Genomic DNA, 13,238 nt, shown 5'->3' with positions numbered 1-13,238 from the left:
GTAAGATCATGTTAACGCGCGTGTTTGAACATGTACCTAACCGATTTTTTTTAAAACGGTACACGCACATGGATGTACTGAAATATGACTATATTCTAAAACATTAGAGCGAGAGGTTTAAAAGAATACTTACTATTTTATGTAATAAAAATACTTTATGCAGTCATCAAATGTTTAAAATAAATATAAAGGATAATAAGGCTTCAGAATTATGTAAATAGATTATCTACAACGTTTAAGGAATGTCCAGTATCATGCTTTGAAAATAGCAAAAAAAAATCCATTTTGACCTACGCGGCGCACGTCCCCCCTTAATAGATTTTTAAAATTCCAATTATTCGGGAAGTAAAATAATATGTGACGGGTGGGGACTATAAAGCTGTGGGTCCCAGGTTCGAATCCTGGGTCTGGCAAGTACACATATTGTTTTTCAATTTGTATGTGTCAGGGTATGGATCTAATAGGTTGAGCAAGTGGCTGACATCCATTTCTCGTAAAAAACAAAATCTGTCAATTCAAACTTCCACTCTGTGGAGGCCCATATGATCCTATCAGGATCGGACATGGGTGTTTTTTAATGGCAGAGTAGCAACATTTAATCCTGGTATTTGCGTGGTCGTTTCAGCGGACGGGCAGGGTGTGGGAAATCATTCCAAGGTGAATAAAAAGAAGTGATATGACCTCGGTAAATTTCTCGCGCTTCACTCACCCGCTGTAACGACCTCGCTAACGCCATGACTATGACTAAAATTTGAAGCAAAAAAAGATACCCCCTTGATAATATCTCCTTTTTGTTGCAAATGTCCACTAATCGTATTTAAACCGAGGCGTCAGTCACCCTGTCAATGCAGCTATGTAATCACTATCAAAATTTACCCAATAGCAACAACAAATAAATATTTAAGAGAGAAGAATAATAATTAATTGATGATAATTACATAACCATAATCATTATAATTATTATTGGTGTTATCATCATCAGTTATCACCACAAAATTACAGTATGTAGTTACACAAAAAAGCATACAATGTAGTAATCAGCAGGCGGCCTATTACTGTTAAAGAAATCGCAGTTAATGTTAAAGTAGAATTTAACGCATGCGTGCGCATTGGTCAACGTATGCCAATTCTTTAAGTTTAGTACAATAAATTGTTCAATGTAGTCATATTAAATCGTGTGCTTGATAGTATCTCCGGGGCGTTTATTATAAATTATCTCTTTCTTAATATTAACCTTTTCCTCATCACTGAGGATGGCGATCACCGAAATTATAGGCGTTGCAAAAAAATTCCTTCCATCTAGAGAGTTTAGGTATATGCTGTTATTGTTGCTTCAGTCATTGTTAATTCAGTTGTTTTCTTGATAATGTCCTCTCTTGGACGCCACCTGAGATCACTTTCCTCCAGGCTGCTTGGATTTCTTCTTGGAGAAGAATTGGAGTTGACCGAGAGACGTTCTTTGAGGCCAAGTTGAAAGGTAGAGATAATGCGGAGCATCCTCCTCGGGCACCACATATCGAACGCGTCAATTATCTCCCTATCGGATTCTCTGAAAGTCTAGGTTTCAACACCGTATCAGAAGATTGAAGAAATCCGTTTTTAACGAGTCTTTTCTTGGTGGTTTTTGTGATGCTGCGACTTTTCCATATCTCGATGAGACGACTCACAGCGTTCTTAGACATCGCAATTCTTCGCCTAATTTCCTTCTCGCAGCTACTGGAGTCATTGAGGCTTGCGGCGAGGTACATGAAATCGTTCGCGCGTTAGTCTACCAGTGAGGACAAGCTTGTCATTTGGATCGACAATCACTGACTTTGTCTTATATTCGTTAATGTTAAGATTCAACTCATGGCTTGCCTTTTCAATCCGCCCAAGGAGATCGCACATATTCTTTTCGCCAGCTGTGGTTAAAGTACTATCATCATGGCCCCCACATACTGAAGCGGACTCCCAGGTCACGATGTTTGACGCCCCCCCCCACCTATCGCTAAGGTTAAAGGCAGTGCAATGTTCTACATCAGGAACTCCAGAGTTCCGTGTAAAATAAGGGGTATTCCGTGTATTTTTCGAAGTTTTTGAAAATAAACCCACTTAAATTGTCGGCACTCGGTATCATATTATAAAGCACTGATCGCGACCCTTTTTGAGATAGACCCTTCGCCCTATCGGATAGTCATTTTTATTAGGGAACACACTAAAATGATTATAAAATAAAATTTTACCTGTGAAATAACGCCGCAGGCGACTTTTTTGAGCTATTAAAGTGAATTTGTGTTGTGTGTTTATCTTACTTAAGTGGTCGACCCGCCACGCCGAGCCCCTCCTAAGTCCGGGCCCCAAGTTAGAGTCCTGTCAGCCCCCCTTACGGGGGGCATGATCCCCACATCAAAGGTTGGACGTTTTATTGCTTCCAACCGAGAAGCCTCCTTCTCAGCCATATAGGGGTTTACGGATGATGCCTGCCTACGACAGTATATTATCTAAAACGATGATAAATGATAACTATTTATTTTGTCTTCTTTTTCAACATGAATTTAAGTGACAGTTCAATACACTTTGTCCACTACTCTTGCAACTAGGTTAACTAAAATGGTTGTTCTAAGAATGAGGTGTTCACCGTTTCTTTGACTTCATCATCGCTTCAAATGCGTTGACCTAGAATATTTTTTCAAAACTCGAAACATGTAATCATTTGAAACTTTGGTGGGTGGTTTGGTTCCTGAAACTTACCTTCTCAACAGCGTGCGCCTTTCTAGACGTGAACCAATACTTTGTCATGAAGTTTCGAAGAACACGTTTGATCTCACTTTATATGAATTTTCGCCTTCATAAGATTCCTGCAAAATGGTCATTTTGTTAGCGTACCTAACTCGCATCTGTTATCGTTATATTGTACGGCATGAATTTTAGGAGCAAAGGTTGTCTTGAATATTTTGCTCATACTGCATATACCTATGTACTCCTATTTACAGAAGGGTGATGTGCCATGTCTAATTAGCAGTCACCAAACGATGAAAAAAAATGTCAGAGTCCTCATCCAGCAGCTACAAGTTATCCTATTATTATTGTCGCCTAGTGTCCTAAAATTGTTTCAGTATTCACGGAACACATGTCCAATATTTCAAGAGATATTTTCCAACCTGTATCTGCTAGATGCCTATTTTTTATGTTTTCGAAAACCCTTTAGTAGTCTTGTGTTAAAATTAATATATCAGCTTTCCTGCAAATTTCTTCAGTTTTTACTTGCGGGGGTCATGTATGGACTTCACCCTTATCCACTGCTTATTCTAAATTTTGTCTTGATAGTTTCAAAAAATATACTCCCAATATCCTTCGACTTCTTCCAATTTTTGATCAAATATTTTATCACTGGACGGTATTACAGGTAGAGCAATTTTTAGTAGGCTCACATGTGGATCTGCTTACCCTTTTAAATATTAGAATGTCATTGACTTGAAGCATCCCTAGACAAGTCCCAATATGTACCTACAGATTTATTTCAATGTGGCCATAGTTATGATGAACGCCCTACGTATATTATGAGTGAATTAATTAATGTTCTTGGAGGATAAAACTGCGTACCCTAGGCAAGGGGTGGAATTATTATTACCTGTTATGACGCAAATGTACCTATTGAATTCCGCTTTAAAAGTAGGCCGGCTTTGACGAAGCATTCTTACTTGTTTGGTAGGTATTATAATAATATACTAATTTTACGCGGCCTTGTCGTATAGTCCTTTGGATCTTGCCGTGGTTAGATAGTCCCTACCGTCCCTGAAATGTACACAGTATATACTGTAATTTCCTGTGGTTTGTGGTTACGTTTCGGCGTCATAATGTGCGATGAGCCTTGTCTATCTTTTAGACATTTAAAATGCTAGCAAGTTTTCAACACAAATAAAAAAAAATGCCTGTATTAATTACTTATTCAAGAGTTTTAAATTAAACGCCATCAAAGATATTGATGGATATTTATTTGAACAATTTTATAACCAGTGTATCATGGTTGCGATTTCATAGCGATGTTGATATTGGGTGAAACCGGGAACGGTATGTATATTATTATCTACCTGTGTTCGGATAGATTTAGGGAACTCAGAAATAATCTGTTCTGTGGATAGATTTGTACATACGTGAAAGGGGGTTTGTAGTTCCGCCGACCACCGCTAAGGTGTTCACATTCAAGATATTATAATGGAAAGCACTGCAAAAAAAAAACACAAATTTGTAGTTTCATTACCCTACTTAAATGAAATGTCTATTAATAATAATTAATGCATAATATAGGTACGCCATTCAATTGGAACTCAATCGCAGCAGTTTTTAAAATTTAATCAATCGTGAGTTGGTATTTTTTTCGTCATATGTATCTGTTTGAATAAAACAAGTAGGTACCTACCTATTGTACTTAATTTCCCTGTGCACATTTATTTTTACAATATTGTTGGATTTTGATAGTTCTTTTAAGCTGTAATAGATTTAGTTTGGAGACACCTCCATCCAGCGGTGGATTGGTCCAGGCTGAACTTTTAGAATCTTTCCGGGGAGTTTTGAAAATAATAGATTTTTTTATCCACACAATTTTATTACGTTTGAAACTAGATAATCATAGAATTTTATTTTATTGGCAACACAGCGATACGATATGTTTTTTTCTCCTGTGTTGTTTTTTTTCGCGGCAACCCAGCATCAGTGCCATAGATAATATCAGTGCGGCAAACCTTTGAAGATGCTGACTTATTATTTATACCTACCTGACCATTTTCAACACTAATTCGTGACATACATTCATACATAGTTGCAAGCTAGCTGTCATTCTCTGTGTGTGACTTGTCATTGCCGTGTGTTGGCTTGTTATTACGTCGTGAAAGTAATTTTTATATACACAAACGGCAATTGTCGCAAAATAGTGGTTCGTGTAGTCAATCCTTCGATATTATGTCTCCGAATACACAAATTGATTATATTTTATTATCTTTGTAGGTGAGAGCGTAATGTTTTCCGGGATGCAAGGTAAGGGACCGTTTCTTTATTTTTATTATTGTACTGCTATTTAAAATTATACTCTGTCGTAGAATATCACAATATGTTTATTTACCTGCTGTAGTTTAATAGAAAAGATTTAGACGATGTTCGACTCTTTTACCATCGTTTTAAAAGCACCGCTACGATAGTGGCTTGATGACATTTGTAATTATTTTACATAGCGGTACAATTTCATTATTATTTAAAGTGATTTATCGAGTAATCGCGGTTTTCCCACTATTCGCCCTTCGAGACAATATTATATAATAAAACATAATTATGTATACATATTTCTTCATGCATAGATAAACAATGAATAGTATTTTTCAAAACAATATGGAAACTTGGCTATAGCAATTTGTTGATAAGAACTAAGCCGCTTTCACATCCTAACAACATTTAATTTTATGTACACTTAATTGGATACATACCAGTCATTGTATTGCGTAAATTGATTTTTTTTTTGTCATTTTTATGAAATATTACTGACAATACCTACATTGTCAGCATAATTTTATTGACAAACACAATAAACTATTTAATATAATAATAATTTTAAAGATTATATGTGTACATGAAATATTACAATTAAGTACCTATGTAATTATAATTTGATCTAATAAATGTTTATTCACATCATATGTTTGAGTGTCCTGGGTAGCGGGTTGGAATCCCGTAGCTAGCTCTCAAACTGGTTAAGCGAATGGCTATAAACCGTTCCTTATAAAAAAGTCTTTCCACTTTGTGGAGTTCCATATTGTTTCGATTTGGAACAGCAATTGCAATAGAAATAAGTTTGTAAGGATTTCTTTATGTTGTCTTTAATTGTTGAAATGTCATTCTTGCTTTGAATCTTTAATGTTTATTGTCAAATCTGCTTCTCTTGTCCACTGGTTATTGGTGTAAGTAAGCTATTTTTATTTTTACACAAGCTTTCATATTGCTTTTATACTGCTTGATTATTTGAGCTGCTATTTGAAAAAATAGATCAAAGGACATTTCCAAAAGGAAAAAAAAATATTAATGATCACTGCTTACACACTACATTACGCACATACATTTACATTTACCTACATTACCGTTTCATGAAAATGTCGCTTGAGCTAAAAAATGATAATTATTGATATTTAAACATTAAATAAATCCAGCCATTTTTTAATATAATCTGACAATCTTTTGAATTCTACAAATTCATCATTAGGTACATACTAAAATATATGACGTCACACGATTTTGACTATTTTAACCCCCCCCCCCCCATTGTCACATAACCTTTTACCACTATGTCTATATACTGCGTCACATTTTTGACACCCCCCCTGAAAAAAAAGTTTTTTGTTTATCCTTATATACAATAATATACATATTTTTTATTTAATTTGTGATACCACATTTTCTCTGATCATCCCTCCCCTCCTTCGTCAAAATCATCACTTTATATGATACCCCCTCCCCCCTAGAGCGTGACGTCATATACGAACAGTCTTACTTTAATTTTGTAATATTTAAATACAATAAGGATTTATCATTCTGATAACAATCTGAAACGGCTGCCAACATCATTAACTTGAAACAATCATTTCAACTCAAGTAGTTTTTCACCAACTATAATGGATTCTCAAACAATTCTGTAGCTGGCAATTACAGTCAGCATTCATGTTGTATTTTAAAGGTTGTTTGGATGAATCGAATGTGTTGAGCGATTGGTTAATAATCATAATAATGGTTTTGAAACAAAGTTATATTTGTTTAATTCTACATTGTTTCAAAACTATTATAATTGAGTTCTATTCCTTCAGAAAAAATATATCATAATCTCAACTTTATAGAGGGTCATACACTCTGAATTTTATCATGTTAATGCCACTTCAATCAGCAAAATAGAATATGTATTGATGGAATACTTAAAAATCTGTAATAATATACAAATAATATTTATTTACAGTAGAACCTCGATTATCCGGACGTCGATTATCCGGATTATTTTCATTAAAAGACAAATTGGATATAATCGATGCTTTGAAACGCGGTGACTCGGGGCGTTATCTATCTAATAAATATGGTGTCAGAACGTCAGCTATCTCGGATATAAAAAACAAAGTGAAACTATTATGAAGTTTACAAATTGTTTAATGTTAGAAGCTCAGAGCGGAAAGTTATGAAAAAGCAGGAAATAAAGAAGTTGAAGAGTGTATTTTTATGTGGTTCATACAAAGACAAAGTCACGTCGGTAATACAACCGATGGATCAGGGTGTAATAGAAACATTCCAATTTTATATAGAAAACATATGCTTCGACGATTATTGCTAGCAGACGAAAATAATGAAGAAACAGTTATCAGCTTCTTCTACAAGAAAATAAATTTAAAAGATTGTTGCTACATGGCAGCAGATAGTTGAAATTCTTTAGATGTGTCAACTTTGAAAAAATCATGGAACAAAATTTTGAAAAGACCATTAGTAAGTTCCAGTAACGCGATGGAACCTGCTTTCGAGTATGAAGATATTCAACTTGTTAATGGAGTGACAGTATAATAATTTGATGGTATCTTGGAGGCACATCAAACATTCTCCGAGGGAGCCGCGTTTCCGATCCCTGGTCTACACTGTTGTCAAAAAGTGGAGGTTACTTGTTATGCCATAAGAAATACACTGGACCAGATATGTTGACCAGTCTCCTTGAATGCTGTCAATGTCACCTTTTGTTAATTTTTATTTTTAAATTCAAATCATATTTTAATTTTAGGTGAAGCAGATGACATCCCAGGAATCGGACAGTATGATGACTTCCACACTATTGACTGGCAAAGAGACATTGCCAGAGACCGCATGCGGCACCGATATATCGTTAAAAAGAGACATGATTCTATATGGGACTTAATTAAGGTAATGAATTCTTAAAACTAGCAACTTACTACAAATCGTCCGTCCCTATTAAAAAAGTTGGATCTGAAATTTTGTCATTTTCAGATTATTACGTAAAAGTTATTTAAACACTTTAAACATTTATACCACAATCACAGTTTCTTTTGTTTGTTTGAAAAATTTCGAGATATTCAAGTTAAAAATGACGGATCTACCGAGAGTGTCCGAATAACAATGTCGGTTCTTACCAACCGACATTGTTGGCTGGGTGTGGGTGAGCAAGATGCGTCGGATCTGACAGTTGCTGCTATGTTCACCGGACAGACAGATGTTTTTATAAACATTTAGAAAAGTTTCTATAATCCGTATTTTTATTCATTATGTCAAGCAATAGGTCAAAAAGGATATTTGATGAAACATCTTTGATTGCTCGTACTGAAGAATAGCATTTTGCAGATCCGACTTTTTTAATAGGGACCGACGAAATAGTGCCAATGTTGTAGTGGATAATATAAATATAATTTATTCTTTACTGTTTGTGCAATTGGATTATATTATTATGTTTACTATGAATTGTGGGCACTGCCCACAATGGCTGACAGGCTTAAGGGTTGGCTTAGAATGTCGTGGGTCCCCAGGTTTGAATCCTGGGTCTGGCAAATGCACATATTGTTTTTTAATTTGTGTTTGGAGTCAGAGTATGAATCTAATAGGTTGAGCAAGAGGCATCCATTTCTCGTTAAAAAAATCTGTTTATACAACCTTTATTCTGTGGGGACCTACATGATCCTCTCAGAATCGAACATGGTGAAGTAAGTAGTTATTATGAATACCTCTAATTCATCTTTGAAAAGTTTCAAACTGAACATTGAAATTAATAAACGTTTGGTCGAAAATGTCAGAGAACTACTTTCTTCATGTTATACCCTTAGATGCACCTGTTTACATAAACATTACGTTGATTTATTAATCCAAGAAATCACTTAAATGGTATTCACAAGGGAATAAAAAAATAATTGGAAGTGGGTACACTGAATAAATCTGCTTGATGACGTATTAAACATTTAATATAGGTGTATGTTATTAATATAATATATTTCTTATGAAGAAAAAACAATTTTATTATCAATGTTAGAGTATGTTTTTTTTGACATATTGTTGTTGAACTTTTCAAACCTCTGATGTGACAATATTTAAAATTTACGGGAGATGAAAAACTGTTCTATAAGCACAGATTTGACAGTAGACTTTCAAGTCTGTGAATAAATTTATTATACAATTATTTGTTGTTGTTATTTTTATTTATTGTTATCCTTAGTGTTTGTAATAGCTATGATGTGAATACTACCTAAATTGTAGTTTTATTAAAATCACATGTTAAGTCGGAGGTTCCTCTAATTAATTATATTTTAATTTTGGTGGTATAATAAGGCTTTTACTAAAATATGCAGTGATTGGTATAAATGAACAGAAGATATAAAAAAATACATTTTGACAAAATTGTCATATCGGAGGTTTCTACAGCTTGCTGATAACATGTACTTCTTGGATTAACCCTGCGATATATAATATACTTAAATAGTATGTATTAATTCAAACTACACAGCGTATATACGCAATAGATATTATAGAGGACCTTAATGGATAGCAGATGCGATAGAATAGAAGAGATGATTGTTGGAGTGGAATTCATATGCTAATATAATATTATTTAATTTGTTCTATAGATTCAGTGTTCACTCCGTGGTAATTGATGATAATTTCCTTATGTTGCTATCTGCATTGGATACGGAATTGTTTTATATTTGTCCAACACATGTTTTACCTGATAACTTGTATCATGTTTGGTCTTTCTTGATTTTTTTTATCACAAATTGAGGATCTCTCTGGTCAATTATGATTTAGAAATTTACCAGCTATCCCCTCTATTCTCTCTCTCTCTCTCTCAATGTCACTAATATTATAAAACTCTAATATAGGTACTTAATCTTTGATATTCATGGCTGATTAAGTGTACAATGTAAATGATAATGAAATACATGTGTTGTAGAAATTTTAGCAATGTGGTGAATATAAAGTAATATAAGATTATTTACAAATACTATAAAGATATTATTTTGGACGAGTACAATTCGCGAGCCTAATACTACAAGGTTCTAAGTATTCGTCCTTGAGAAAACAAACCGAACAATGAAGTAGAATTCTAAGCTGCCTCATTGTTACTTTTGTTTCTTCAAGGACAAACACTTAGAACCTTGTAGTTCTCCACTCGCGAATTATTATTAAGATTGTAGTTTTTTTACAAAACTGTATGGTACAAGGTTTGATCAATATGTGTTTCACCTAGGCACGATGATATGAGTTGAGAGGTCACAGTTGCTGAGTCAGATCAGTGTATAGTCACAGTATCTGTATATTTTAATATGTATTTGGTGGAACTAAAATTCCTTCACTGTTAATTAATAATTTGACATTTCTTATTTGTGTGTAAACGTATTAATAATACAAAGTCTTGAAAAGTGATAGCACAAGGGTTATATGTCATTCCTACTGCGAAGAATCTCTTAGTGTAGCCGTATACCCATTTAAGCAATGTGGGGAACAATATTTTCCAATCTTGGCGATAATCTCAATATTTCGATAATAGGGCAAGAACATAATTATCTTTAGATTAATTGAATGTCTTCATAACATGAAATAGTAAGTTATGAATATCCACTGACCTGATAATTAAAATTATTAGTTTAAAAGTACGTTTAAATGGTTATTGTATTTTCTGTTTTGAATTTCAGGGTGCGCATGACGCGTGGTCAGGATGGGTCTGCGTTCTATTGGTAGGCTTGTTCACCGGAGCGCTTGCAGGAGTAATCGATATTGGTGCCAGTTGGATGACTGATCTCAAGTTCGGCATCTGTCCACAAGCGTTTTGGTTTAACCGCGAACAGTGTTGCTGGTCATCTAATGAAACGACATTTGACCATGGCAATTGCTCACAGGTTAGTGACGGAGAAAGTAATATCACCCGTAACAATATCTTTCGGCAGCATATTTTTCCCAAATGCAAGAGGCACTACTTAGGTATGAGTTGATATTCTAGTTCAGGGGTGCCCAACCCCAATCGTTTGATGGGCCAAAAAAATATTACTGAGCTTAGGTAGGCCACACAATGTATAAAATAAATTAAATAAAGAACTTATTCAAAATATTTATTTTATTTTATTACCTTATAATTGATGTTACACTTGTTTTTGTATATTGTTTGCTATCTTTTTCATATCGACTGGTAATTTAGCCGACGCGCATCGCAGTTGATTGGTCGTGTTTCCATCGAGCAACCTGCTATTACTATATTTAATTTCGAAAAGAACAATTCGCAGCGATATGTAGTCCCAAATGCTGGTGTTATTAATGCACATTGCCAGTCGTTTAATTTCGGAAATTTGTCTTCGAGGATATATTTATGATAAAACTCAAACTTATTCCCTTCGAACATGCACTTTAACTTTATGCTTGATTGCAGTTCTATTGACTCCATTTGTAAATTTGGAGGCGCTGATTCCACCTACACGTTAAATGGAGTTAAGGCCATGCATTAGTTGAGGCACGGTCTAAAAAGATCGTTGCTAGGCGATGTGCGGATTGCGGGTCGCGGGTGAAAATGACGCCTGTCAAACGAAATATTATTTCTCATATAAATCCAACATACGTCCATTTTATGTTCTGTTTATTATTCTATTAGTATCAATAATAATATATTCATTGACATGTTTGCTTTTTAAAGTAAATGGGTAAAGTTTTTAGTCATCTTTACACGATTTTAGAATTAATTGGCCCGTCGCCATCACGCAGCAAAGTGACGTGCGTCCGACTCCACGTTCTCTCAATGAATGCAAAGCAAGTACAAATTTTCGTCGCGCGTACAGTTGAACATTATTTGGCGTTTCACTGATGCGTCACCTTAAGAAGTTATTTTGAACGTTTCCTCATACTTTGAATCTGGTATCGAATTATTTGATTAATTTTATGACTTCATTAGAATATTTAAAAAAATCTTTACGGTCAATATTAAAGTCATTTAATTGAATTGAATTCTTTGACCGTAATTGATTTTCATAAAGCTTGAGTTTTGTTACGAAGGATTTTATATCTTGATAACATTCTGTAATTACCTTATTTTCACCTTGCAGCTTCTAATTTAATTCATTTAATTCCATTGTTTTTATCTATAAGAAAACATAAATCTAGAAGCCATTGATCATCGTAAAATTCACATATATTATTGCCACTTCTTGTTCATAAAATTCGAATTTCTTTCCTCGATTTCCAAAATCTTAATAAGCAGTTTCCACGACTCAGCCATCAAATTTTGGTATACAAAATGTTATCGTCAGATTCGAGTTTGCGAAAATATTCTTGAACTTGACGATGCTTCGATGATTTCTTGATTTGGCAATGCTCAGATTATAGTCGTCTCACTCTCACCATTGTATCGCTTGCCAGTGTGTGGAGCTGGCATAAGCATAAAAACAGGTACTAGCTAATTTCACAAAATATAATATAAATGTGGTAAATTTACGAGAAGTTTAGAAAATATAGAAATATAGAAAGCGGAAAACTTCAATCAAAAAGTTTTCATTTGGGCCGCAGGTTGGGCTTGCCTGTTCTAGTTGAAGAGCCAAATACCATGTACACTTCTTTTTTCTTCTTTGGCGATGCAGACCGGGGTAGACCTTGAACGCCTCAAGTAGACTTCTCCACTCTGCCTGGTCCTCAGCTTTTACTTTTTAGCGGTAGTAAGTCTTTTTGTGGGCCATCTAGCCACTTATACCAGGGTCTTCCCGCATTCAATTTTCCTTCTGCCTATAATAATGTTCACTGTATGTTGCTTTTCAGTGGCTTACGTGGCCTGAAGTATTTGGTGAACCTCGTGAAGGGACTGGTTCCTATGTAATTTCCTACTTGTTCTACATTATCTGGGCGCTGCTGTTTGCATCACTCTCTGCCTCCCTTGTGAGGATGTTTGCACCGTATGCCTGCGGCTCTGGTATTCCTGAAATCAAAACCATTTTAAGTGGCTTCATCATCAGAGGGTACCTCGGAAAGTGGACCTTGATTATCAAATCCGTCGGACTGATGTTGTCCGTGTCGTCAGGACTATCACTTGGAAAGGAGGGGCCGATGGTTCATATAGCTAGTTGTCTTGGTAAGTTCACTCATGTATTATTAAGAATCAATTTCAATCTCATCACACAATTTGATTTTATACTCATAAACGTTGATTTAATACTAAATAAAACCTTATGGAATGTGCTTGGTTTGAATTTAATTTTATTGAAGATCTGAGCACA

General features: G+C 34.8%; 1 protein-coding gene across 3 annotated transcripts in view; it reads left to right on the top strand.

The window, feature by feature from the left end:
* The window catches only part of ClC-c (chloride channel protein 3), a 70,207-nt gene that overhangs the window by 40,521 nt on the left and 16,448 nt on the right, over positions 1 to 13,238 (top strand). For all 3 annotated transcript variants that reach the window (XM_085941247.1, XM_085941241.1, XM_085941252.1), the window contains 4 exons: positions 4,984 to 5,013; positions 7,772 to 7,911; positions 10,683 to 10,886; positions 12,784 to 13,093. In XM_085941247.1, the coding sequence (XP_085797373.1) occupies positions 4,984 to 5,013; positions 7,772 to 7,911; positions 10,683 to 10,886; positions 12,784 to 13,093 (684 nt within the window). The remainder of the gene's footprint in view (positions 1 to 4,983; positions 5,014 to 7,771; positions 7,912 to 10,682; positions 10,887 to 12,783; positions 13,094 to 13,238) is intronic.

This window comes from Rhyacophila brunnea, unplaced genomic scaffold (genome assembly GCF_057557595.1).
Source record: "Rhyacophila brunnea isolate RB1 unplaced genomic scaffold, BYU_Rbru_1.0 scaffold_1, whole genome shotgun sequence".
Taxonomy (NCBI): Eukaryota; Metazoa; Arthropoda; class Insecta; order Trichoptera; family Rhyacophilidae; genus Rhyacophila; species Rhyacophila brunnea.
This window is presented reverse-complemented; position numbering and strand designations above follow the sequence as displayed.